Below are 27,049 nucleotides of genomic sequence, written 5' to 3' on the forward strand. Positions count from 1 at the left end.
TAGGCTAAATAGGTATGTAAGATTTTTGTGACAATTTACTTCAGAGAAGATGGGCATTGAAGAGACTCTTTATGGGGTTTGCTTTCATTGTGGCAAAGTTAGCTACTAGGCAAAGAAACTGCTCTTGCCTTTAACTGATGACAATGTGCTGTGGAGACATCCTACAGGTCACAGGAAAAAGACAGTTGGACTTTGCCAATCCTTCAAAAATAGTCTGTCAAACATCCTGCATGACAGAGGAAAGGGACTGACAAACTTCCAGTATAGGCAGGACAGTCATAATTCCTGCTTCATTGAAAAATTTGCCAGCTACTATGGACCTGCAGGCTTAAGTTGGATGCCCCAGCATTGTGAAGGAATTTTGGGTGACCGTCCAGGCAGTCAGATGTCTCTCATTTGTAATGCACTTTTTAATTACTTTAAATAATATATTTCTGGTATCTTTGGTGGAATTGAAGACTATAAATAATATATTTCTGGTGTCTTTGGTGGAATTGAAGACTAGATTTGATGGGATAATGGGGTATTTTAATTTGCCAGATACAAATGAACTGGAATTTATATTACATTGTGAATGTACTCTACTCAAAAATTGTTCTTACTGTGAACAGTTTTATTTATAATTGTAGAATATTTTAAAGTGTGTTTCTTTTGCTTATGCTCTGGAACAGGAAGTTGTAGGGAGGAGCCAGGTGGAAAAGGGTTTATATGGAGGGACAAGAAAAAAACTTGAGTGCTTGCTGGTCAGACTCTCTGGGAAGCAGGATTTTGTCTCAGCCTTTAAATCTTTAATAGCTTCAAAAGAGTTGGTGCCTGAGGGAACAGAATTTCCTCAGACATCAGCTCTTGTGGTGGAGTGGCAGTTGCTGGATAAGATAGTTGTGGCATAAAAGGCAGCAACAATTAAAGAAAAACAACACATACCAGTCCTTTATTGTCCCATCCCAATAAACCCTAGCAATGCCCACCCCTACACCAGGCTGCAGAGTTGATCTTGTAGCCAATACAAATCCCTGAGTCATAGGCCACCCTGTCAGAGAAAGTGTATCATTCTCAATGGTGCATTCCTCTAAAGGCCCTGACATGATGTAGTGTCATCTTCTAGGACTTTCTGCAACCAGCAGGTCAGCTGAAGCTAGGAGCACTTCTGAAGTCTAGGAATAACAGTCATCCAACTCAAAGCCCTCCCTGCCTTTCCCAGAAGTTTATGGGTAGTGGCAGCATCATGCTGGACAAGGCCCCATAAAGCTCAAGTAGAGGGAATTATGGCACATGAGGGCCACTGAATACACTTCTGTCCTCATGCTGTGTAATACTCCTGTTGTAGCAGAGATGGCTTTCAGGACAGCACCTCTGGGGCCTTGTTAAGATCCCTATGGTCATCTGACCCAGCACCACAACCGAATACCCCAACCCACCACCCAGACCAAGGTAAAGCAGTTCAAGCATTGGGGGCCGTTGATGGATGGCCACTCCTGCCTCCGTAGCTTCCACCAGATGCCAGTCAAAAGTGAGCTCCAAACAGCGAGGCCACCTTTTGGAGAATAGTCTTGTGGTTTGAATACAGGGGGATGCGTCTATCCACCACCTGCCATTCAGTAGATATCTGCAGGCCACAGGTTGATTCCTTTGGACCGTGGGTGTGCAAGTTCTGCAAGGACAAACAGTATGTTCACCCAGCAACTTGAATCCTCAGGCTCCAGGGACCGATGCAGCCTACCATGTTGCCTCCCACCCATGGCCACCTCACTGTATGACACAAGATCAACTGCTCTGGGTGCCTCAGCTGGCCCTGTTGGGACCCGTAGACCAAAGTGAATGAAGGAGATGTGACCTTACTCAGAGGTCTCTGTCCTGCCATGATAACCTGGATTTCAAGAGTGTGACTTTCCCACAGTGGTTCTAAAGCAGCAGTGAGGAGGAACTGCTCTCAGGGCCAGTGGACAAATGTCCCATAGAGAGGGCACAGGGAATGGAGAAGGCCATCTGGACATGGTCCTCAAGTCCTCTTGGGGTGGTTAATGTTGACTTCAACTTGACAGCATCTAGAATCACCTTGAAGACAAATCCCTAGGCAAGTCCACGAGAGGGTGTCTAGACTGGATTAACTAAGGAAGGAAGAGCCTCTCGGAATGTGGGTGGCACCATTCCCTGAGATGAGGCCCTGGGGTACATAAGGAGGAGTTGAGCGCTTCATGCTCTGCTGCCGTGACTTCCAGCCATGGTAACTGTGAGCCAAGAGAGACCCATCCTAATGTGGCTTTCTCTCAAGTATTTGGTCACAGCAATGTGACTAATGGATCTCCTCCCCAAACCATCTGAGTGCAGGCCCCGACTGTGGCACCCTGGTGCCACTTTGGTCCCTCCAGGATGAGCACCTGCCTCAGCCTCCCCACCCACGGGCAGACCACCACCGAGAGGGCCCTGAGGCGTGTCCAGAGTCTCCACCATGTGCATACTGTCCTCATACCTCTTCCAGCCCCTTCAGTTCCGTGTCGTTCTGGCCTTGGAAATGGATGCTGATGGCCACCGTCTCAATCCAGGCATTGTCTGTGTTCCTTGGGTCATCCACATAACCTTTGTACACCTGGAGGCAAAAACAGCAGTGAGCTATCTGGTCCAGGGATGGAGACCTGACTCCCCAAGCCCACTGTGGAAGAGCTCAGCTCCTCCTGAGGCAGGGTCTCAACATCCTGTTCAGCCCCCTGACCTGGGCCCCCCTGCTTGAGGTGGCCCAATACGTTTCCTCCCTGACCCCACCACTGGCCTCTGTCATAAGTCAAGCAAAGGACCCGGCTGCTTGCACTGGGACTCCAGAGGCCTCATCCTCAAGGATTCTGCTCAGGGAGAACCCAGACAGCAGAGGTCACTGCTCCATACCCCACTCAAAATGAGAGTGCAGAACATCAATCCTAAAGATAAAAGCAGATGGCACCCCAGGGTGTGGGCATGTCTTTTGGGGTGATGAGACAGACATGTTAGGAGTAGATAGGGATGGTGGCCACAGAGTTTTTAGGAGTTTACCAAAATGTTTACCAAAATGTAAGGAAATTGGTGGAGCTAGGGAAAGATCCCAGGAAACTTAAGCCACCTCCAGGAGAAAGGGGATAGCCTGGGCTCTCTAAAGAGGGTATGGTGCAAGCATTCCTGCCCTGTTGCTGGGTGTGTCCATGTTTAACCATGGAGTCACGCCAGATTCATGTTATATGAATTTTACTCTAGTAAGAGAAGAACTTAGGTTTAAATTGTAAGAGTGAAGGCAGTGGCAGTGGTGTCCAGGAAGGTGCTGTGCCGATGATACCATCCAAAATTGTGGACTTCTAGGAAACAGCAGGTGTCACCAGCCATCACTTATATCTAAGACAGAGAACAGCTGGACCACCCCCAGAGGACTGTTGAGATTGCTCACAGTACATGCAGGCATCTGTCAGTCTCGACAAACAGGAAGATGAATCTGTAAATCTGGACTTAAATACAGTATCTCAGCTGCTGAGAAGAGGCAGGTTATAGACTGCTCATGGCCCATATCCATCGGGAATGCACGTGTCTGTGTGCACAGAGTCTGGCTAGGGAGGATGGTGTATCTTATAGAGGAGCAAGCATCAGCCCTGCCCAAGGATCCAGGATGGCATTGCTTGGCATGCAGGGACTCTAAACAGGAATTCAAGACACAGGGCTTAATGCACAGTGAGTGGGCCCTACCTCTGTACCTTGCACCAGCAAGGTCTCAAAGGGCACCCAGAACTCTTTTCGGATGACCCGTTTCAGCTTCCGTGGTAGCATCTGCCCTGGCTCCCGAGATCCCTGAGCAGAGAGAGGAGGAAAAGGCCAGTCAGCAAGGCAAAAAAGCTGGATCCCAGGCAATCCAGGAACCCATTTTCTCTGGCCACCTGCCCAGTGTAGGCAGCCAGCCAGCCCCCCTGGAAAGCTGAAGGCGGCGGTGTCTGTCAGTCTCGAGTCAGCTCTCTGGCTGTGTGATACTGCCCAGAGCCACCATCCGCGTTAGCAATCTACAGCCTGAGCAGGAGCATGGGGCTAACAATGGACAGGGACCGCCACTGTGACTCCATGAAGGCAACTGAGCCCTCCCACATCCCACCTTCAGTCCTACAGCCAGATACTGTTCCCAAGCCAAAGGCCTGTCTAACACCCCACCATTAACCCTTAAACATCCCCCCCTTCTGCCTTTAGGGCTCAACTCAATCTGAATGGTGGAGAGGCAATCTGTGTCTAAGCCAGTACTAAGTTGTCCCAATACTGAGCTCTGCTACCCAGGGAAGACTGGCTTGGGATACACCAGACTGGGAGCCTGTGGGGAAGCCAGGGAAGAGCTCACAAGAGGCTCGTCCAGGGTGATGGGATGTGGGGATTGTCACTGTCCCTGCCAATGACTGGGGGGTAGCTGGTATTCAGGCAGTGAGTGGAATGGTCAGATAAGGTGGCTGGCTTACCCCTGGCAAGGCCCAGTACTCAGAGTGAGGCAGCTTCATGACCAGCACCTCTAGCATCTTCCTGACACTCTTCCGGCAGATGGCTCCACCCTGGTTCCTCTTCCACCTACAGGGGGTACCCACTTACACCTGCAGGGCCACGGGTGCCCTTGTGCAGAGCAGCTGACAGGGGCTGGCTGCGCCTGGAGGCAGTATCAGACCCACTGCTGCCTCCTGCACAGCCCATGCCCCACCCGACAGTCTCCTGCCCCCCCATCTTCCCTAAGCACCTAGACCCCCAGGCAGAATAGAGACAAAACCCACAGGGGTCCATCGCCAGCCTTAGACCCAGTTGTATAATAAAGCCATAGCTCTCTGGCCCTGAGAGCCCAGTGCTTTGTTGGGCTCCATGCAGCCCTGGTTAGGACCTCCCGGGGATTTGCCAAGTGCAGCTAGTCAGCACTGCCCAGAAGGTAGGCAGGACCCAGGGGCAGAAACATCTTGTGGTTATAAAAAGGCTTGAGGGGGGAACACATGGGTGTGCGGGTAAGAGTGTGGTGTGGATAGGTACATGTCCCTGGGAGGAAAACTTCTAAATCTTAACATTTCAGTGGGATTGTGGTTTTTTTTTTTTTTTTTTTTTTTTTGGTGTTTCGTTTTGTTTTTGCAATTTTTATAACTTTTCAGTAGAGGCTCTAGACAGATTATCAACCCTGTAGAAGGACTAAGAAACTTAAGCAGCCTTCAGGGATAAAGAGGTAGCCTGGGCTTTCTCAAAGAGAGTAGGGCACAGGGTATATATATGTTCTTCCACAGGCTTCCACAAAGTATCATCAAAGCCATTCTGTAGGCTCTCAGAACACATGGGGGTGGGGGTATCTTTGGAACCAAGGTACAGATGCCAGACATGGGGCTCACCGAGTAACCACTGGCTGCAGTGTGTGGTTGGGTCCAAACCAGCGGAGGCTCCCTCGTCCACGCAATCCCGTACGGCCCATGGGGTTCCTAGTTTGGAAAGGAATAACTTAGCCACTCCACCTGATAGAGATATTTGAGCAGGGGCATGGGCAGGTGGGCATGGGCAGGTGGGGCCAAGTCTCAATGGGCATAGCAGAGATAGTATACCAGCTTCTGCCGACCTATCCTGACCCCTCCGCAATCGCCACAGTGTGAATCCAGGACTTGCGGTCAGTGTGCAACCACCATGGCTAACCCTCTTCCACAGCTAGGCTTAAACACCCAGAAGCCTATGTCTGGTGGTTGTGACTATGCTTAAAGCCAGGCTGGAGGGACCAGACTGGGTACACAGGCTCCACTGTACCCCTGGAGCACAGAGTGCTAACTCTCATTGGGCCAGGACCCTCTTCCCCTACTCTCTCTCCTTCCACCAGACCCCACTCCAAATCAGGCCTAAGGATTGGTGGTTCTCAGGGATTCAGCACAAAACAGACACACCCCTGTGCTGCCACAGGACAGGCACAGCCTCCCCCATACATGAGCCAGTCCACCACCCCACATTTACTACCTGTGGACGGGCTCTGCTTCCTTCAGCAGCTCCTAATGCCCAGCCAGCTTCCCTCCCTCCCTTTCTCTCCCTTCTCTAAGTGCTCAGCTGAGGTCCCACATCACTCAATGGGGCATGTAGCTAGTGGGAGGGGGAACCATTTGGAGATGAGCCTGGTGACAAAGAAACCCAGCTTCCTTTTCCTCTCTCTTGCTTCCCAGCCATGAAGTGAGGAGCACCCTCCACACCACACACCCTGCCACAATGAGGTTACCTCCCCCCAGGGTCACCTATGTCTGCACTAGAAGCTTTCAAACCGCGGCCACAGTGACAGTTCTTTGTTTCTCAGCTGGTGGTCCCAGGTGTTCCGGAATGATAGAAAGCTGACTGGCCCAGCACCTCCTCTCCACCCTGAGCTTTCAGCTGTGTGGCTCATGACAAGAGGATAAGCTTCCTTGTGACTTGCACCTGTCCCCAGCAAAGCTCACATCAGATCCACCCTATCATTAGATATGTGGGGGTCTTGGGGTCAGGTGGGGCCTTCAGGAAGTGATTGATAGCTCTCACAGATAATCCTAGCCATGTGATATCCTTCACTTCCTCAGTCTCCATCACCAAGAAGGCATCATTGGATGCAAGCCTTTGACTTTGAGCCAGAGCCATGAGCCAAAACTCCACCTTTTCATAACCTACTTAGCTTTCAGTATTCTATTATGAGCAACATAGACATAGCCAATGATTTCACAGATGGAAACTATATCCAGGAAAATATAATGAAACAACAGTTCGAGTCCTAACTACATAAGTATGTGGTTCTATAAAAACTATTGGGGCTGGCTGGGAGATGACTCAGTAGGAAAAGTGTTGGCCATGTACGCATGAGAACCTAAGTTCAAATCCTTGGAATTTTTGTAAATAAGGGGATGCGGGAGCTACACCTGTACTCCCAGGGGTGGTGGCAGAGATGGATCACTGACCAGTCAGTCTAACCAGCTGGTGAGCTCCTCCTGCCTCAGAAATTTGGAGAGTGATGGGGTTGTTCTGCACGTGCACAAACACACAGGGCCACCCTGAGCCCCTTCAGGTCCCTCCCGCTCATCTGTCCCTACACAGCTGTGGTGACAGCAGGAAAGCACCTGTCAGCTCAGCCTTGCTCCTCCTCCCACTCATCCCGCAACTGACATTCATTCCTAAGCACTCTTCACCCAATCCATCATGGTCCCATCGTGAGGATACCCAGGCTAGAGCCCTGGGCTGTCTCATGCTGCCTCTCCCCTGCTGTTCCAACCTCTGGCTCCAAGGACAATAGCCCACCCTCTGTCCATTCTCCAAAAGCTGCCTGCCTTCCCCTTCCCTCGGGCCCCACAGCATCCTCTGCTCCACTCCTCCCTCTGCTGGCCACATCTGGAAGCACAATGGTGTTTATGGGTCTGTTGTCTTCATGTAAAGAGCCCATCATAGATTCTGGGCAGGGTCACTATCCTTAATGTGGGCCCACCGGCCTGGCAGCAGAGTGCTCTCCTTACACCTGACCATGGTCCCCACTTTACCAACCATGAGTCAAAGTCCCCAGGTACCAATAGACCCATGCACTAGGGACCCAGGTAGGGTGGATCCAGGAGCCTGCTCAGGAGAGGTACAAAGAAAGGCTTTGTACCTTGAGCAAACTCTGAGGAATGACACAGTTGGGTTTTCCCTTACTCGCTTTAACCAGGAAGAAGTGCCAGCTTACTAATGCCAGCTAAGGCCGAGCATACTCACAAGGGGAGTCCATACTGGACCACATAGGCTCCATGGAAGCTACGGCGGTCTGTTGGTCCATCCACAACGTTGTAACTGATCCTAGACAGAGGTTCTGCCATGCTGGGGGCAAGGAAGAGAAATGTCCCAATAAGAGGAAGGTGATGACAGAGCAGAGATACCTAGGGGACAGGGCCTCAGCCTCCACTGGTGGCCCAAACTCAGTGACCACAGGCCTTTTCTTTCAAAGGAGCCTCTGACCACAAGTCATGTCCATTGTCAGGATGAGCTATGCCTAGGACAGGAAAAGCTGCCCTGGGGTTCCTGGGGCTGACGAGGCAGACCCTGCCTGGCCCTGGCCCTGGGCCTGGCCCAGGTGAATTCTGGGGATCCCTCTGGAGAAAGGGCCACTCACTCTCCCACAGGGTCTGTGAGGGCCATGTCCTTCTTCTCAGCTGTGTAAAACGGCGGGTCGTAGATCAGAAACTCCGCCTACAACAGAACAAGTGGGCTTCCTCAGAATTTTACCTCCAGGCAAGCTAGGCGTGGGTGCTACAAATGGGACCCAAGAGCAGCTATAGCCAAGACCACTACCCAGCCAGGACCAAATGACCTCCCCCAAGTGTGCATGGGCATCTCCCAGCCCTAGTAGAGCTCACAGAAAATTCCAGATGAACAATGGGACCAGCCCAAGCATTGCAATGGATGGTGTGAAACCTTCCAGGGGTGGGACAGGGGCTGCATGGATCCCGAGAGGTAAGGATCCATGCAGCAAAGAGTGAGAAAGGAGCTTCAGCCTGGAATGTTCCAGAAGAACTTAGCAAGCAGGTGAACACCCCAGTGCCATTATCCCTGTCTCTGTGTATAGGTCTCTCTTATGCCTGGCACTCAAAAAAGGAATGGTAGTCGCTCACTGGGAACCAATGAGTCAAGAACAAGAAGGCATGGGTGGGATGAGAGGCCCAGGGCAGCTGGAGCATGTGAGGAGCCTCAGAGCCTTTCCGGGGCCACGATTCTGTAAGATCAGGGTGCCTCAGCGGGATTTTTGGCTATATGGTTCATCTAATTTAATCTCTCATGCCTTGCTTAGTTTCCTCATCTACCAAACGTTCAGATGGCCAGAGAGGCTGTAGTGGGTAGAGGCCACTAAGAACACGGGAGGTCCTCTTATCCTCCCCAGAGCCAAGCCCCTCCTGTGCTGGCTCACATAAGAGTGTTACACTCACCTCCCAGGGCACCTTCTCGTTGGGCACGGGGAAGCGCATGATGCGAGCATTGGGGTAGAGGAGATGCCGGGCGTTCACGTGGTAGCCATCTCCTGGCTCCTCTACTTTCCTTCTGATGCTTGGTTCAGCATCTGGCTCATCGAAGGCCCTTTGGGATGCTAGAAACAGACACATGTTTGAATGTCAGCCCTAAGACCCCACTTCTTATCCCAGGGATCTCAGCAATGGAAAGACAAAAAGTTAGTCAGCATCACCTAGCAGTGAGCTAACCTCACAGGGTTTGTCCAATTAATGAGAGCAAGTTTGTTCCCTATGGGCCAGTCACACCTAAGGAAGACCATTCATGCCCACTTCCTCACTGGCTTTGCTTTCTATATTTTGATTAACATGATGGTCTCAGTCACCTAGAACTGTTCTCTGCCACCCCCCACCAACATTGCAGCAAGATATGTAGAAGGAAGTCAAGGAGGCACAGCATGCTGCCCCCAGGAATCCAGTAACTGCTCAAGCCAGGAGAGACCTGCTCAGCTCATAGGCAGAGGTGAGAGCTGGCCCTGTAGGGTATCAAGATAGCTACAACCAAAACCCCTATAACTGCCTCTCTTGCCAACCCATCCCTCAGACTCAGAGCCACACAGTCTACTGGAGAAAGCGACAGAGAGACCATCTACTTACCCAGAGTCAGCACACCTGCCTCTGAGCCAAAGCCACTGTCCTTTAGGGTTGTCATGATCCAGTGTAAAGCTCTGGTCGTCTGAGCTACCTGAATGGCATGTACCAAGAAAGACTAAGTTGACACCTGTGGTTCACATCGCAGTGGCTCATGGCCTGGTCTCACTCCCCAAGTAACCCAGGCAACCTGTTTGGCCATACAGCCTCAGAGGAGAACTTGACATGGGTTCTCTGGCCTCAGTCAAAGTTAAGACATAGTCCCAAGACAGTGTCTCGGAGGTGGCCTTGAAGAGAGCCATGGATACTCTGGGACTGCCAGAAGTGTGTACTGATGTGGATGCCTCACTATTCAAACCTGTGGGTGGCCCGGCAGCAAAATTCTATACTTGGGTAGAATTTTCTAGGGAATAAAGAAGGTGCTCCTTTCAATGAACAATTCTCTGTGTGTGTGTGTGTCTGTCTGTCTGTCTCTCCCTCCCTTTCCCTCGGTCTCTATCTCCCCCTGCCCTATGAATGCATGCGTGTGTGTGTGTGTGTGTGTGTGTGTGTTTGTGTGTGTGTGTGTGTCTGTCTGTCTGTCTGTCTGCCTCTCCCTTTCCCTCTGTCTCTATCTCCCCCATCTCTGATGGACTTCCATTTCTGCATCTTTCCCCCAGAGTTCTTGGTCTCAGTGTGACCACACCACAAAATGCCCCACTAGGCCTGACTTCCAACCTACCTGTTCCTCCAGGGAGACCAGCCTCTGCTCCATGGAGCCCGACCTCTTCACACGGTCCATGTCCAGCAGATCCACCATGTTGTCCACTCTGACAGAGGACAAACAGACAGGCTTTAGGGACCCTGCCAATTACCGAAAACATGCTACCCCAATAGCAGACAGCCCCAGCAAACCCAATAGCCCAGGCGTGGCATCCCACTGGCTCTCACTTCAATAGTGTCTCTTGTAAATCGGAAATATCTACAACACACATCCCTATCATAAAGCTGCCCAGCAGAAGGGCAGCCCATGCTCATGTGGCCAGCTCAATAAGCCATCGGAGGTGTCGGCTGGGAGAGGTGACTGCATCCACAGTAGCCTGCTTGTCTAGATTTGCCACCTGGCTCTCTGAAAGCTGTCTCAGATGACAAAGCTTGTGGTGACAGCTGGGATGGTACAGGTGGGCACTGGGGCTGGAAGCCCTGCTCCCCACCATGGCCAGCTGTGTTTAGACTTAAACAACCATCAAGCCAAGGCCTGCCTGCCGAGCTCTGAGTGGCTTTGCCCAGGGATTCCTTTACTTCCTGTCACTTGCAGTGCCAACTGCTAGCAATATCTTTTTGTAATAAAGCGATCCATACTGCAATATCTGATTGTGTTTCTGAGGATGTGACCCAATTTAAACAGCCATCTGGAGTGTGCTGGCATCCACTTCCACACACACTGTATTGCTTCAGTCCACAAAAGTCACTCCCCTGCCTTTTTTTTCCCCCAAGACAACCTTGTGAACATGTGAGGGAGATACTTACAGCATGTTTGGAACCTCATGGTTCAGTCACAGTAATGCATAGAAACTCCCAAATGGCAGAAACTCCCAAACCTCCAACCATACTCTGTGGGTGAGGAGCTGACCTCAACTTAGTTCAACCACAGTGCTGAACCACACACCAGAGGGCCTCCCTGGGCCCCAGATCCCTCACTGTGTGTCCAGGGAGAAAGTGGCCAGGCCAGGGTTCTCACAGGGTCTGAGGGACTGCCCATCTCTCCCTGTCACTCTGTTCTTCCTCCTAAGTACATAGTTTTGTTAAACTTCTAGACAACAGACCAGAAATTCTGAAAATGTTACATCTTAGCACAACAGATACAACCCCTAGAATGTCTGTAGGAACCATCTTGGAAATTTGCTATATTAATAATCCTTTCAACCTCAGGAAATAACTAGAGAAGCTCAACTTCCTCGAGGCCCCAGACTAGAAACTGGACAACAGATTCACTTTGAGTCTTTTACATGGAGGGAAATCTGGGGTAAGAGCTGAGTGGCCTTGGCTCATGTGACTTCTTCAGGGACAGCCTAATTCCCTGAGGCAGCAGAGCACAAAATCGACAGGACAGGCCCAGAATCCAGAATCCCAGATATACTGCTCAGGACAGGACCCAGAAACCCAGCTATCCTGCTCTCCAGTCCAGTGAACACTGGACTATTCAACTTCTGTCCCTTTCCTGAGTCTTCATGTTCTCACTAGCAAAGATGGAGCAACCAACACCTCTCTATAAGAAAGGCTGCAGTAGGGAAGCAGTCACCTGTTCAGCCCACAGCAAGCCCTTGACAGACACTGTGCCATCAGAGCCCTCATGCTGACTCTGCTGACCCAGCTTCCAGATCACCCTGGTAACGGAGACTCCAGACACAAGCCCCATTTCAGATGCTCCCTGGATGCCACATGCCCCAATATCTGGGCAGTGGGCACAACTATCATTCCAATTAAACAGCACCATACAGCCTTTCTTGATGAGCAGGTGATAGCAGGTGCTGAAGGGCTGCAATGGACCCTGGAACCTGCCCTTAAATAGACGAGAGCATGATGTCAGCAAAGACCACAGCCCAGACTGGTGTAGGTGTAGGCTAGCCAGGCCAGCACTAACATCATTGTCACTATTGTTATCATGCCACATCAGCATCATCACATTTTCACCATCACCGCCATCATCACAATCGGGGCCCTGTTTTCTTGTCTGGGCACAAGGACATCCAGTTTTCTCTTCCACAAGTTGAACATGAGTCCTCCCCCAAGGGACTGCACTTAGGATGGCTTTGAGGCTGCAGGGCATGGCTTAATGCACCCACACCCAGAATGCATCCCCGGGGGGAGGGGGGATTCCCAGCCTCTTTACTTCTCACTGATGTCCTGGATCTTCTGTTCTGGCCGTTGTTTGTGCTGGTACTGCTGGTTCTGAAGGTAGTTCTCCTTCAGGTAGAGCTCCCAGGACAGGAGGGCTGCCTCCTCATTCTTCTCCAGTTTGTTCTCTGTAGGCAGGATGGGGTAGGCAAGGACCTGATGACCCTCCCAGGGCCCCATGTCCAGGCCCAGCAGCATGAGATGTCAGCATGCCTTGGCCCAGGGCTCTGCAAGGAACCCCAACCCATGCATCTGCACCCAGGATGGTGGGACTGCACTGTATTGGGGCAGGGGCACTCACTGAGCTGCTTGTGCCTCTTGGCAGGGATCTTCAGGACAATCCTCTTGATCAGGAGCTGCAGGTGGCTGAGGAGGATGAAGGGGGGAGGGGCCGGGGGCCGGCCATGGTACTCCTCAATCAGGTCATGGCGCTGGAACTTCCAGATCTGGTCTGTGTGTTCCTGCACTTCCTGGAATGTGTAGCTGGTGGGAGGCAGAGGTGTATCTATCTATATCAGAATGCTTGTGGGATACAACATTCCAGGACCAAGTGCAGCAGAAAGGAAGTAAGCCAAATAAATGCCAAGTGGCAGCTGGCTTCTGGGAACAGGCAAGGACAGGAAATCACAGGGATTTTAGATTTGTACTCATGAATAAACAACGGTGGTGTCTATGGGAGGATAGATGTGGGCACAGAACACCTTGGAGCTTATCTAGAGTGTATCTAGTGATTTGGAGAAGCAGATGGTGTCTCAGGTACTTCGGGTACCCGAGTCTGACACAGAAGCCTAGGAGCAGGGGAAAGGACATGGACCACTTTATCAGATAGCTTTTCCTACCCGAAGGTCAGAGTCCACCCCACTCCCTACCCACACCCCCTGCCCTGACCTCAGATCTAGCTAGCACATGTAGTTCTCAATGTTTGGAATACTCTAGAACAGAAGGGGCAGCTCCCGAAATCAGCTGGTGAGAAAAGAGTACATCGTGCACCTCACAACAGAGGGGCTTCCAAAGGTCACAGCCACCAGGGACCTGTCTGCAGACACAGGAAGGCCAAGGGCTCAAGGGTTTCACTCTGGGCAGGCTGAGCCTTCCATGGTGTAGCTGTTCCCTATCAGAATAGGAGCGGGTCTTATGACCTCGACGTCAGTGATCGGGGCTTTTGGGCCCCCTGGGAACAGTGACACAGACACTGGCTCCACAGGAGCTCCACACTCTCATGAGGTTGTCACTCACCTGCCTGTGCACATGCCAGCCCAGGAAAGCCCTTCCCTGGCACAGGTGCCCACACTCACTTGAACATGGCTATGAGCAGGTTCAGCAGCAGGATGTTTGCAAAGAGCAGATAGAGGCAAAGCAAGGTGACAGTCAGCCACTCAGGGAAGGCGGGTGTCTGCCCTGTCCAGTCACTCTCAGGACACTTGGGCTTGTAGGGGTCTGTGCCGTTAGGGCTGCACTGGTCCATGCTGAAATTCACACCTATGGGGAGTAGGAGTGGGCAACCAAAAAAACCACACAGTCAGTCACCGGGAACTGGCTGCCAGGGACCCTGACCGTTGGGGCACTGAGAGTCCCCAGGCTTAGACATTCCAGGAGTTAGGGACTGGGTGTCCAGCTACAGTCCAAAGTCTGACAAGAGGCATGCCTGTACTTGAGTATCCTCAAGCAGGAAGTGATCTGCTTAGAGGAAGCTGTACTCCGGGATCCAGCCACCCCCTCCCCAAGGTACTTGGCATGGCTACAAACACCAGGGGATGGGTCTTGACCTTGAGAATTCAATTAGAGGGAAAGGATCTTAAAGATATAACTGGGGGCTAGAGAGGTAACTCAGCAGATAAGAGCACAAAACTGCTCTTCCAGAGGGACCCAAGTTCAGTTCCCAGCACCCACTTCAAGTAGCTCTCAACTATTGTAACTCAGGAGATTAGATGCTTCTGGCCTCTGTGGGCACTGCTATCCTGTGTATATACCCTCTCTCTCTCTCTCTCTCTCTCTCTCTCTCTCTCTCTCTCTCACACACACACACACACACACACACACACACCTTTAAAAATAAATCAAGAAAAATCATAGAACTAAAATGAAAAATAGCAAAAACAACAAAAGGAGAATACCCCAGAATGAACGTAACAGCTCCATACATGGCCACTGGAAACTGAAGGATGGCTGAGGTAAGCCAGTGGTCCAAATGGTAGAGAGACAACCTGTTTCCAGACAAAAGTCCCACACTTCGTGTAGACCCAAGGAATTCAGAGACCAAAGCAATTTGGAAAAAGAAGAGCAAGGCCGGAGGACTCACCTTGCCCCATATCATAACATACTGCCAGCTGCACCAGCCACAGGGAGGTGCTGGGCAAGGCCAGATGCACATACCAGCAGAAGAAGATGGGAGACCCAAGAAAAATGCTTTCATTAAGGATCAAGTGACTCTCACAGGGAACCAGGTCAGCTCAGAGAGAATTACTTGTCAACTGATGCTGCTGGGACAATAGACAGCCATATGAGAAAGAATGACTCTTGCCAAACACAGGGGTACACAAGCAGAGGCAAGGGAATACAGTGAGACCCTGTCTTAAAAAAAAAAAAAAAAGGAATGAGCTGGAGAGATGGGGAGAGATGGCTCTGAGGTTAAGAGCACTGCCTGCTCTTCCAGAGGATCTGGGTTCAATTCCCAGCACCCACATGGTAGGTTGCTACCATATCTCACTCCAGTTCCAGGGAATCTGATGCCTTCTTCTGACCTTCCAGGACACTAAGCACACACATACTACACAGACATGCATGTAAACAAAACACCAATGCATGTAAAATAGTAATATATAAAAAGCAAGGGTGGCCCTTATCTCACATACAAATATATAGAGATAAAGCAGATTCGTAGCGATATAGGGAAGGAGGACAATATCACTAGATGGGGCTAGGCTGAAAGCTAGTTTTCACAAACGAGTCAGAGGCCAAAAGAAAGATCAAAAGTTATAAACCCTTACAAGGGAAACACACACAGAAACCTTTTGAGCCTTGGGTTTGGCAATGTTTTCTCTGCTGTGACACAGAGGCATAAACGATTTTAAAAATCGAGCTGCACCTCATTAAAATTCTATGCTTCAAAGAAAGTGTCTTTTCATAAATAAAATAAAAAGACATCCTCTGTAATAATAGAAAATATTGCAAACTAATCCTGTGATAAAGGTCTTAAAAGCTCAGCAATAAAAATTATAATGTAAAGGAAATGAGTGAAAGATAGAAATGGACATTTCTCCTAAGAAGTTGTGCAAATGGTCCAGTAAGCACATGAAAATACATTCAGCAGAAGCCACAACAGAAATGTCAATCAAAGCCACTAGGATACGCCATTAACCCCACCAGGCAGTAATGAGTGTGAGGTGAGTGTGGAGAAACTGGAATGCATAGCCTCTGTAGAAACAGTTTGGCATTTCTCAAAGTTAAACACACCCTCACAAAAGCATAAGTGTAGCAGCAGCAGCAGCAGCCACAGTAGCCAAAAACCAAGAGGAATACAAGTGGTCACAGCCAATGAATAACTAAAACATGCCTCATTCATGCAAAGAAATACAATTTAGCAATAAAAATTAATTGCTACACTCCACCCAATGAACTGTGAAAATGTGACACTGGATAACAAGGACAGGCCCGGCTAACTCTGTGCCACATTAGATCTAGCTTGTGTGAAATGTGTGTGGACAGCAGCAGATGGGTGGTTTTGTAGGACCGAGGGGAGAGGGCAGTGACTGTTGAAGAGGAGTGGTCTAAAGCTAGCTTCTGTAAGACACCATGCATGTGTAGACCTTCTGTGGGTAGCTTATGATGTGGGAAATCTACCTGAAGGATGCTGGTTTTCAAAATACACATGGGAGTGTGGAATAGCTCTATCAGTAAAATGCTTGCTTTGCAGCATAACTTGAGTTCAATCCAGAACCCATGTTAATCCATTTCCAATACCAGTGCCAAGGAGGAAACAGTTGATCCCTGGGACTCTGCCCAGCTAGCTTAGCCAACTAGGCAAGTTCCAGACCAATGAGAGATTCTGTCACAAGGGACTGGAGAGATAGCTCAGCAGTTAAGAGTACTGGCTGCTCTCCCAAAGGACCTGGGTTCAATTCCCATCATCCACATGAAAGTTCAGAGCTGTCTGTATAACTCCAGTCTGATGGGATCTGACACTCTCTTCTGACCTCCTTTGGCCGTGCACACACATGGTGCATAGACATACATGAACACAAAATCATATATATATATATGACAAAAAGTAAGGAAAAAGTGAAAACAAAAATAAGGTGGGTGGCTCCTAAGAAATGACACCTGAGATTGTCCTCTGGCTACCACACATGCATAAGCACTCATACGCATCACTCACACACATGCATGCATTCATACACATACTCACATACATGCACACACAAGCTCACACACAGGCACAGATGCACACACACTCACACCAAAAAGCTGTCTTTCTGTCAGAAAGTAAGCAAACATTTCTGACTATAGGGGGTGAGGGAGAGGGGAATGGGTGGCTTTTAATGCTGTGTAAAACAGGTGTGTCCCATACATCTCTGCCACAGTTCTGTCATGCTCATCATCAACTGGGAAAATACAGGTGTCCTCCACTCTCTGTTGAGGGCTAATATCATCCAGGACAAGCTGACCCAGTGGAAGGAACCCTGGGCTTTCCTGGTCCTTAGGAAGCCACACAGCCTAGCTGGAAATGAACACCATCTCTTGTAACCTTGGACTCTTAGAGATTCCTAGGAAACTCTAGTTCATCTCTCTCTATCCCCCTTGCCCCTTAGATGCCCACAGCCTGGCTCCTACCATCGATATAGGTTGGAATCTGCCCAAAGATGGTGAGGTAAGAGTGGTAGACGACCCCACGAAAGATCCAATCCACCCGGTTCTCATTGTGGATGAGAATGGCCTGCTTGGCCACTCCGAAGGACACCACCCATACCGCCAGGAGAAAGAGGAAGAAGAAGACATCCTTCATCTGCAAAGAGGGAAGCAATGGGCTGCACTTCCAGCCCTGGATTTCCTCTTCCCGCTGTCACCCTGACATGAATGCAGGATGCTGGGGAGCAACCGAGGGCCTCCCACAACCTCAAAGAGCATGCTGACATATTAATAGGAAACTCCCCAAGATGTGGAACGGGGTTGGGCAATGATGACCCAAGGAAGAAAGGGCTTGCATCTGAGCAGCAAAGGGACCCATGCTAAGGCTATGAAATAAGAAACAGGATGAGGGGCATTCGGAGATTCTGAGGACGAGGCAGATGGTAAGCTCTAGTACGATCCTACCTCTTTGAAGATGGGCATAGTCCTCTGCGTCCCTCACAGCAGCCCTGGGCTCCAGCCCCTCCCAGGTAAGCCCTCTGTGCCCTCACCATTCGCTTCACGATGATTATCTTGGGCCCCAGCGTCTTGCTGATAGTGAAGATGTGCATAAGGCGGAGGCAGAACATAATGAAGTCCAAAGACAGGATGATGCGCCCAGGATACAGTGTCACTGGAATGAGCCTGGCAGTGGGCAAGGTACCACCTCAGGCTCTGTCTGCCAGGAGGCAGATTTCTAAAACCTCTCCCTGGCCTGGGGTGGCCTTTGGAGGCACAGGGCTCTGGAAGAGGTGGGTCCAAATATGTCAAAGGCAATGATGACATCAAAGGCAAATATTAATGGAGAATTGAGTTGGCTTCAGGAGAGTCCAGAAACCCAGGTGCAAGATCATTCCAGAAGCAACAAAGCAGCCTTGGCTGTATCCATCCCACCTCAAGAAGAGGGCCACCACCTCTCAGATACCAAGCTGCATGAGCAGGATGTGACCCAGCAGGGAGGGGCAATGAGGACATGATGTCTGGAAAGCTGAGACAAACAATAATGACTGGTGGCCCCTACATGTGACAGCAACCCACAGTGGACAAAGAGCAGTCATACCCCCAAACCATTCCCCCCCATCAGTGCCAAGGGCAGGCATGGTCGTACCCATCACTGTACCCACAGACAGGCAAGAGGCAGGGTTCAGTCAGAGACTACCTTCTCTTAAGCTGGCTGGGTCCAGGTACCCCACAGGAAGAAGGCAGGGTAGCCTGGCCACTCACCGGCAGGTCAGTCCCACTATGAAGAGCAGAATGGCACCGACATCCAGCTTGTTCCAGAAGTCACTGAAGTACAGAGATGCCATCTTCTTCAGCCCACACCCATCAGGATCGTAGAAGAGCTACTGAGGAGACCACAGTTAGGGAGGCCAACGTCTCCATCAGCTTCACACTGACAAAGCCCTTTGGGGGCAGAGCTTGACTGTAGTAGGGGCCAGCAGCAGGATACACAGGGTGGACCTCTGCACTCAACAAGTCCAGGAACAGCATGAGCAGAGGTAAGTGCCTGCCACACTTCACTGCCAGTCTCTCATGAACCAGGGGTCCTATTAAACCTGTGTGTTTGTGTGTGTGTGTGTGTGTGTGTGTGTGTGTGTGTGTGTGTGTGTGAATGCATGTTTCTGCATGTGTGTGCTAGAGAAGCTCCCTTTTCCCTGACAGCACCTCCCACAAGGATCTTTGCTCTGTCCAGAATGACGCCTGCTTCTGGAGATAGGCTGGAAAGGAGGGGCCTGGAGTAGACCCAAGGATCCTTACATGGTCTGCCTGGAAGGAATCTTTACCCCCAACTGTCATGGTCAGGCAAGGGACAGATTCTAGGAGACATATGTTCTCTTTCTTGGGCTGCCATGTGAGGTGAGTTCAGAGAACACAGAAGCTCTGACCCCCCATGGAGAGGCTGACTACAGAAGCTGAGGAGGACCAAAACACCAGAACCTCAGCATTGCCCCGGCCCCTTCAAGCCCCAGCCACATGGATTTAGGTTCTCTTTCTTTGGGTCTCCCAACAGGCACGGTGTCACCCAGTGTAATCTGTACCACAAGCATGAAGTGGGAAACTAACACAGTGTAGGGTTGGTCTGCTCAATGGTCTTTGTTCTTGGAGGTGACCTCAAGTCCCTGGAACATCCAGCCTTGCAGTAGTGGCCTGTTTATCAGGAGTGTGAACTAGTCCAGGCAGTCATATAGACCACTCAGGACTAATTCAACCTCTACAGGGACTAGAGACAGATCAGCCATGAGGACAGACTTCTGTGTTACTGACCCCACTACATACCCTGAACCCTGCAGTTTTCAGAGGCTGCCTGGGTGGGAATAGCACTGGACATCATTACAAATCCTTTCAGGGAGAACCAAGTTCTGCCCCACCTCAGGGAAGGGACTTCTGGATGCTCGGGGTCAACAGCCCTTGAATAGATGGCACACCTCTCTATTTAGCAGGTTTTACTCTAAACCCTTTTCTGGAACCCTTGTTCATGGTTCTCCATTAGCCTGAGTCTTTTGCAAACAACCACACAGGGCCCCGCCCTTGACAATGTGGGGCACACATCTACTCAAAGGTGGTCACAGAATGTGATTAGGTGCGTGGGGGGGACCTTGGGTCACACAGAATTGGACACGTCAGTCATGAGTGCTTTGCCTTGGAAAGGTCCAGAAGCCCAGCCTTAGGCAGAGCAGCCAGGCCATGGAGGCAAGAATCCCAGGTGGAGGAATGGGTGCCTGCCACCTGGGGTTCTGCCCAGCTCCCAGGGGTCTGGGTGAGGGTTGGTGGTAACAGACACTTGGTGTAGGAGCAGTGAGCACCTGCCGTGTCTCCTCGCACACCAGGGAGAAGAGCCACAGGTAGATGAGGTACTCGCACCAGGACGGTGAGGGCTGGAAGTCCACCATGAGCACATAGGCAAACAAGCAGAGAAAGGCGAAATAGGACAGGATATTCAGGTGGAAGATGACCACGGGTGCATTGAAGAAGGCACGGACGCGGGCTGGGCGGCACAGAGCCTGTAGCCTCTTCTCCCTGCAATAGAGGCATCGGGTAACTATGACAGTCTTTGGTCCCCAGGATTCCCCACTTACCCTGTGAGAGATGTGACCCAAGCAGCAAATATACTGGGAAAGAAGACCTCACCTGGTACCCAAAGTCACATAGCAGCTGTAGACATGCCAGCACAACAGCCTGGCATTAAAGATTCCAAAACTTGCACAGACTCAAAAGGCCAGGAAGCAAATCCCTGCATCCTACTGAGCTGTCACCATCACAGCTCTTATCCAGAGCCGACACCCAGCTATAAGCCTAACATGGGTTAGGTTCCCTGTGCCATGCTCTTAGCATTAGTTCTTAGCCAGAGTTCCCAAGGCTCGGGTGTCCCCGTAAATGGGGGCCAGCTGCCATTACTGTCTTAAAGATCAGTTCAACAGTGGGACCAAGTCCCCACGTGGACATGCTGTGATGTGCAACCCCTTGTCATAGCTGCTACTGGAAACACAGGAAACACAGGGAAGGGCAGAAGGTACTGCAAAGGTCACATGGCAATGTCCATGACCCCTGCAAGAATGTGAGGTCGACTTCTGGTGCTCCTGGGTCTGTGCAGGGTGGGAGTCCAGAAAGCAGGGCAGACTGAAACCTGAGCTGCTCCTCTCCTTCCCGTAGGACACATCCCCAACAGTCAGGGCATGAGAAAGTGATAGAGCATGTGGCCTATGGCTATGAGAGGGCTTGCCACTGGCCACCTGGCCTGGGGCTCTGTATCTGCCCTGAACTCACAGGGAACCCAGAGATGCTATCTAGCAAAATAGAAATGGCATCTTAGCAAGAGCCCTTTGGTGCGCTGAGACGACCAAAGTGAAGCACAGCCAAACTAGGTCTTCAGTCCTCCACCCAGTCTGGCTACAGCACCAAGGGTACCCCATCCACCCCATGCTCCATGTTGCCATGGAGCTGAGGCCAAGAGACAGGCTCATCAGCTCCTCCATCCTCCAGTATCCAGCAGAAAATTCAGGCCACAGAAGAGTTTGACCCAAGGTGGCACTGAGGACTTGTGGTACCCCCTCTATTTCCTGCACATTCTAGGAGCCCAGACCCCCTCACCTGAAGGAGATGAGGCCGGTGAAGAGCAGAGGGAAGGCCAGCATGCACAGGATGATTTGCCACAGGCTGTTGTCCACACAGAGCTGGCCCCACCACACCTTGGTCAGGAAGGCCTGTGGACAGCGTTGTCTCAGGACAGTGGGCACCCAGTGGGCCTGACTCCCACCCAACCACCCAAGGGTGAGTGCTAATCACAATCCCCCTAATCACTGTGCTCTGACCCCTAACCACAGGTGGCCAGCATGATAGGCACCCCATGGTCAGCCAGCAGAGCAATCAGGGTTTTGGGTGGTTGGAGCTAGACCATGGTGTGTATAAATGATGGATAAGCAGGGCTTATCACATGGGGCTCTGACTCCACTCCTGCCTGCCATCCCTCCTCCAGCTTCAGGACCCCCAATCTCTGCAGGTCCTGAGGCCATGCAGTCCCCAGTTGTCATAAGTATACCCTTTTTGGCACAATGGGGCAGAGCTTGATTTCTCCCTGGGTGTCCCCAGGCTCTGCACAACCCAGGACATATGGAGTTCCATGGGCATGGTAACAGCATTGAGGCAATGCTCCAAGGATACCCAAGTAATAAGGGGGTATATTCCACAGTCCCTAATGTTCTTACACTGTCCCCATGTCCTTCCTGCCCCCCCCAGATGACACAAGCTCTTGAAAAGTAGACTCAGGGCCACCTAACATTTGAGCAGGTACCCACCAGCCACCTACTTGGCTGTGTGCCTGCCAGTTTCTCCATCCCCAAATCAGAAGGCAAATGCCTGTCCATCAGTCTATGGCTAGGTACCAGGCACTATCCCGGTCATCAAAGAGCCATACCGCTGGGAACAATCATGTCATCAAAGGCAGGGTTGTATCCCCTCCCCTGGGGCACCTGATTCTGGAAGTGGGTCCTTGGGGAGTCACCTGAATGCCCCCATGAGACACGAATTTCATGTCCTTGGCCTCCAAGGCCAGCTGCAGGCAGGTGGCCTTCCCCCAGGCCTCTGATACACGGACAAGAAGCTTCTGTGCTCTCTCCTCATCCTTCCGGTAGCACTCAGTGAAGACGCCTGAGCAGGGGGAGAAGTAGCATCCGGTAGCACCCGGGACGATCAGAAAGCCAGGAAAGGCAGGACGTAGGGTAAGACTAACACGCAGGTACTGTCCTGAAACATCTAGGTCATGGACATCATCAGAGCTGACATACAGAGATGGATGATGGTGATGGTGCAGGTGCCCACAGAGAGCTCACCTATAGCTCTGTGCTCAAACTCATCCGCCAGTGCCAGCATCTCCTCTGAGCTGTCTGTATCTTCTTCCTCCTTGGACAGCTCCTTCAGGATCTTACTGCAGGCCAGTGCTGCAGCAATACAATCCTGGCTCTGGGACACAGGGCACTGTGAGGACCTGGGGGGACTACTAAATTTACCCACCTGTACCTGGAAACCTATGATAATGAACAGAGATGCTTCGGACCTCCTGAAGTTTTGGGGGGCAGGCTGCCCATGCAAACAACTAGAGTCACCCCACATTAACACATAATCCCTATGGCAGGCCCCTCATACTGAGCTATGGGTACCATGTGCTTGTCTCTCTAACAGATATAATGAACAGACAGGAGCTGGAAAGATCTGGGCAGAGAACACTACCCACATCCTCAACCTTGGAAATAAACCACAACAGCTTAGAGGGACTTATCTTTTTCTTTTTTCTTTTCTTTTTCCTCTCATATTATAAATACAGTGTTCTACCTGTATGTATGTCTGCGTGCCAGAAGAGGGCACCAGATCTTATTAAAGATGGTTGTGAGCCACTGTGTGGTTGCTGGGAATTGAACTCAGGACCTCTGGAAGAGCAGCCAGTTCTCTTAACCATCTCTCCACCCCTTCTTTCTTTCTTTCAAGAATTATTTTCCCATGAAAGTTTTTGTTCCCCACCACTGGATGCTCCAAGCCTCCCTAGGTTAGAGATCTTACTGTCCCTGCACAACCATGAACTGTGATTTGCTGTAGGAAGTGAGCCCCTGACTCAGATCACCAGACTAGACATTGTCATGTCTGCAGCGAAGCCAGTCCTGGTACCTGAGCCCAGATGATGGCTGCCAGCTCCCGGCGGTTCTGGATGATGGCCCAAATGAGAAGATCTCGGACTGGGTCAATGGTGAAGGTAACATGGTCTGTTGATCGCTTATAGAGGGACCGGAGGCTCACTCCCTGTACCTGTAGGCAGAAGACAGTCCATGTCCCACAGAGGCCCCCAGCATCAGAGCCCCAAGATGGCAGGCAGTGTGTGGCCTGCCTTGTGTAGTCATAGAGAGACCACAAATTTCACTCTTGGGAACTTAAGTGATTCATTGGGGGCTGAGGAGATGTTTCAGCAGGAAAGAGCTTGCCACATAGGCCTGAAGACCTAATTCGGGTCCCCACCACCCACATTAAAGGAAAAAAGATGTACCCAGGAATTGAGTCAAAATAAAGACTCCTCCTAAAAGACGCTTTCTGGGGGTGGGGGGGGGTACTTGGTCTCAGGGAGAAAAGAGTAACTACTATAGATTTCTGGAGATAATTAAGTCAAAATGAGGTTACTGGGGGCTCCCCTTTTCCCATCCTTCTCATGTGGAGCTCAAGAGCCCCACCCCCACCCCCTGCAGGACAGGGAGAATGGCCTCAGCAGGAAGCAGCCCTGTCACTGTCCTCAGACTTCAGTCTCCAGGACTGACTGTGAGAAAATGAGTTGCTATTGTCTAAGCCCTGGATCTGCAGGGTTTTGCACAGTCCATGCCTTCCAGGACACAGTGCAGAGCCCATCGCTCTAGGGTTGTTTGGTTAATTGGTTTTGGATTTTTCTCTCTCTTTTCTCTCCCTTTCTTTCTTTGTTACTACCTTACTATGTGGCACAGGCCGCACGCGCACACACACACACACACACACACACACACACACACACACACAGAGCAATTCCTTTTCTAATGAATGTAAGCGCTCATAACACAGCTGAGAACACAGCAGCCACCCACCAAGGTGCCAGGCATTACACATCAAACACAGCAGCCACATTACCACCACTCACGTTGAGCTTGATATGTGACATGGGCAGCGAGAGCCGTGGCCGGTCACTGTACCGGGGCCGGGGGTACAGCAGCTGTGTGGAGTCCCCCAGGAGCTCACGCAGCACCTGGGCCACGTGGTGCATGTGCAGCCGGGGTGCAGCAGATGCACAGGCCAGGCGCTCATGCTCTTCAGCCAGCACCTTCTGCAGCTTGCTGTGGAAGAGGCAAGATGGCTCCAGGTTCTCGTACAGGCAGAGTAGAATATCCCAAGTGACAAACTCCTTCAGCCGCACACCATTCTCCAGAAAGAGCCTCACGAACTCAGGCTTGTTGGAGATGAGGGCAGCTGTCATCATGGGGTGCAGATCTGAAGGCTGAGAGGGGACAATGTTCAGTGACCATCATACTAGGTCAGCACCACCTAGAACTCTGAGCTCAGGACCCCACAAGGAGCACCTGTAATATGTCTCCTGAAGGATGAAATCTACCCTGGTCAGTATTCCCAAGGCAGGGCTGGAACCCTGCAGCCAGCCAGCCAGCCAGCCAGCCAACCAGCCAGACACACACACACATACACATACACACATACACACACACACAGAGAGAGAGAGAGAGAGAGAGAGAGAGAGAGATGCCTCACCTTCCACTGCCACTCATCAGTGAAGATCTCACTGCGAGCAATGTCCACACGGTTCCATGCCACCGCCAGCTTCAGTTGATGGTCCCAGTTCTCATGGCCAGAGTGATCTTGGCTTCGAGAGGCTGTGGGTGACAGTGTGTCAGGTGTCTATACGGGAGGATTGGTGTGGGGCTCAGGGGTTGGTTGGGGACTCTAGTTCCCTAAATGATTTAAAGTGTAACTCAGAGCTTAATGGTGACACCCTCCCCGAGACACCCACTTTGTAAAGCACTTTTCATTCGTTGCTAGGCTCAGAGAATCTGTTTTGGCCATCACTTTAGTTTACCCCATTTCCTCACCCTCGGTCATCTCCCAGCCATTCCCTGCCCCTCTGTGACAGGTGGGTCACATCATAAGGGGAAAAGTCACAGTAAAAGATACAGGTTTCTAAAAAACGCTCATTTACACTAACATGTAAAACAGAATTCCAAAAGCCAACACACAGACACACACATGACTGCTTACCCACATGCATGCATGCTCAGGTGTTGGAGATCAGAACTAGGGTCCCCATGAGGGCAAATGGTTTCTATTCAAAGAATAGCAAAAACAACTTTGATGCCTCCCTCACACCACACAAAGGAGTGTCCTGCTGAAGAAGCAGACTAGGTGTGTAAAGTGACATCAGTGAATATTTGCAACCCTAGGACAGGCAGATTTCTGAGCCAGGACATAGAAAACACAAACGACAAAGGGAAAGTTGACAAACCACAAGAGGTAATCCCTCTGTTCTTCAAAGCCACCTTTAGAAAATGTAGCCGAAACCCACAAACCATGGGCAGACTTCCCACTTCCCATGTTTGACAAAGGACACTTACAGCCCAGAGACAGGAAAACAGCCAGGTTAGAACGGTCAAAAGACACTTCGCCAAGGAGCAAAGAAAATGACAAGAGGCCATGAAGCATGCTTTGGTCTGTCATCGGTTCCCTATCTGATGTGAGTAGATATTTGTTCATGTCTTTGGGAATAGTGTCACATAAGGCCCTTTCCCAGAGCCTTCCCTGGTCGGTCCTCAGCCCCATCTCCAGCCCTGGCTCCACCCCTTTCTCTATACTTGTCTACTCTAAGTCCCTCTTGTAAGTAGAGTTTGCTGTTGTGATGTTTTGCAAGCTCTCTTGCAGGCTCCCCAGGTTAATCTTGTCCAGCCTAGCCTTGAACTTGGCAGTGTACCTCCTGCTTAGAATACAAGCTTTTAGACTGGTAACTGTAACTGTCTTAACCTCTTATGTAAGGAAGAGAAAACACTTCAATTATACGCCACTGTTACTATGACACAGCTTTCACAACTGCCTGTACACTTACCTGTTTGAGATCTTTATTCCTTCACATGGCATCGAGTCACTATCTAGTGGTCTTTGCATTCACCCTGCTGGCTCCCTTGAGCATTTCTTCTAACTCAGGTCTAGTGCTTACAAATTCCCTGTGCTTTTATTTATCTGAGAATATCTTAATTCCTCCCCCACCTCTCCTATTTCTATTCTCAAGATCCACTGTCTCCGAAAAACTTGACTGGAATTTGCTGTGTTTCTTGGATGGGATGACAGGGGGTTAGGTGGCATGGCCCAGTGCAGCTACTCTCTGGCCAGTGCATCTAACTGAGATGCTGTCATTCATCTTGTGCACTCTCGTCTTGGTCTCTCCTGTTTCCCATGCTCACAATCTCACCTTTCAGTAAAGCCTGCAGAATGGCCACATCCACATCCTGCTGCCCATCCTTGCCTTCCCGGAAGACAGTCAGCAGCTGCCGCCTCCGCACAATATCTTGGATCTGTAGCAAATGGTTGCCAGTGAGACCCAGGGTTAAGGTATTCTGCCTCCTTGAAGGACAAAAGGGACTGAGGCCCCAACAAGGAACCACACTCCCCAGACTGTGCAGGCTCAGCTAATAAGGCACTTGCCACCAAACCTGATGACT

The 27,049-nt window shown here is 50.8% G+C and overlaps 1 protein-coding gene and 2 non-coding genes across 6 annotated transcripts in view; all 3 read right to left on the reverse strand.

Moving 5' to 3' along the window:
* Positions 1-767: 767 nt before the first annotated feature.
* The window catches only part of Trpm2 (transient receptor potential cation channel subfamily M member 2), a 45,501-nt gene continuing 19,219 nt past the window's right edge, over positions 768-27,049 (reverse strand). For 2 of the 4 annotated variants that reach the window (XM_051187007.1, XM_051187008.1), the window contains 24 exons: positions 26,800-26,902; positions 25,095-25,216; positions 24,475-24,828; positions 23,487-23,624; positions 22,658-22,802; positions 22,330-22,475; positions 21,420-21,532; positions 20,135-20,348; positions 18,555-18,673; positions 17,843-17,975; positions 17,277-17,448; positions 13,742-13,925; positions 12,748-12,929; positions 12,442-12,574; positions 10,287-10,378; positions 9,576-9,659; positions 8,901-9,058; positions 8,090-8,166; positions 7,696-7,797; positions 5,349-5,435; positions 4,452-4,557; positions 3,703-3,804; positions 2,471-2,587; positions 768-1,651 (listed from right to left, as the gene is read on the reverse strand). In XM_051187007.1, coding sequence (XP_051042964.1) covers positions 1,505-1,651; positions 2,471-2,587; positions 3,703-3,804; positions 4,452-4,557; positions 5,349-5,435; positions 7,696-7,797; positions 8,090-8,166; positions 8,901-9,058; positions 9,576-9,659; positions 10,287-10,378; positions 12,442-12,574; positions 12,748-12,929; positions 13,742-13,925; positions 17,277-17,448; positions 17,843-17,975; positions 18,555-18,673; positions 20,135-20,348; positions 21,420-21,532; positions 22,330-22,475; positions 22,658-22,802; positions 23,487-23,624; positions 24,475-24,828; positions 25,095-25,216; positions 26,800-26,902 — 3,330 coding nt within the window. In that variant the 3' untranslated portion in view covers positions 768-1,504. Of the gene's footprint in view, positions 1,652-2,470; positions 2,588-3,702; positions 3,805-4,451; positions 4,558-5,348; positions 5,436-7,695; positions 7,798-8,089; positions 8,167-8,900; positions 9,059-9,575; positions 9,660-10,286; positions 10,379-12,441; positions 12,575-12,747; positions 12,930-13,741; positions 13,926-17,276; positions 17,449-17,842; positions 17,976-18,554; positions 18,674-20,134; positions 20,349-21,419; positions 21,533-22,329; positions 22,476-22,657; positions 22,803-23,486; positions 23,625-24,474; positions 24,829-25,094; positions 25,217-26,799; positions 26,903-27,049 lie in introns of those variants that run through there. The other 2 variants (XM_051187009.1, XR_007834682.1) reach the window with 2 other exon arrangements.
* LOC127224437 (Z6 small nucleolar RNA) lies at positions 3,761-3,838 on the reverse strand. Its single transcript, XR_007834714.1, has one exon. It is a non-coding gene; the product is annotated as a Z6 small nucleolar RNA (small nucleolar RNA).
* Positions 4,445-4,498, reverse strand: LOC127224438 (Z6 small nucleolar RNA). The gene has a single exon (XR_007834715.1). It is a non-coding gene; the product is annotated as a Z6 small nucleolar RNA (small nucleolar RNA).

This window comes from Phodopus roborovskii, unplaced genomic scaffold (genome assembly GCF_943737965.1).
Source record: "Phodopus roborovskii unplaced genomic scaffold, PHOROB, whole genome shotgun sequence".
In the NCBI taxonomy this organism is placed as follows: domain Eukaryota; kingdom Metazoa; phylum Chordata; class Mammalia; order Rodentia; family Cricetidae; genus Phodopus; species Phodopus roborovskii.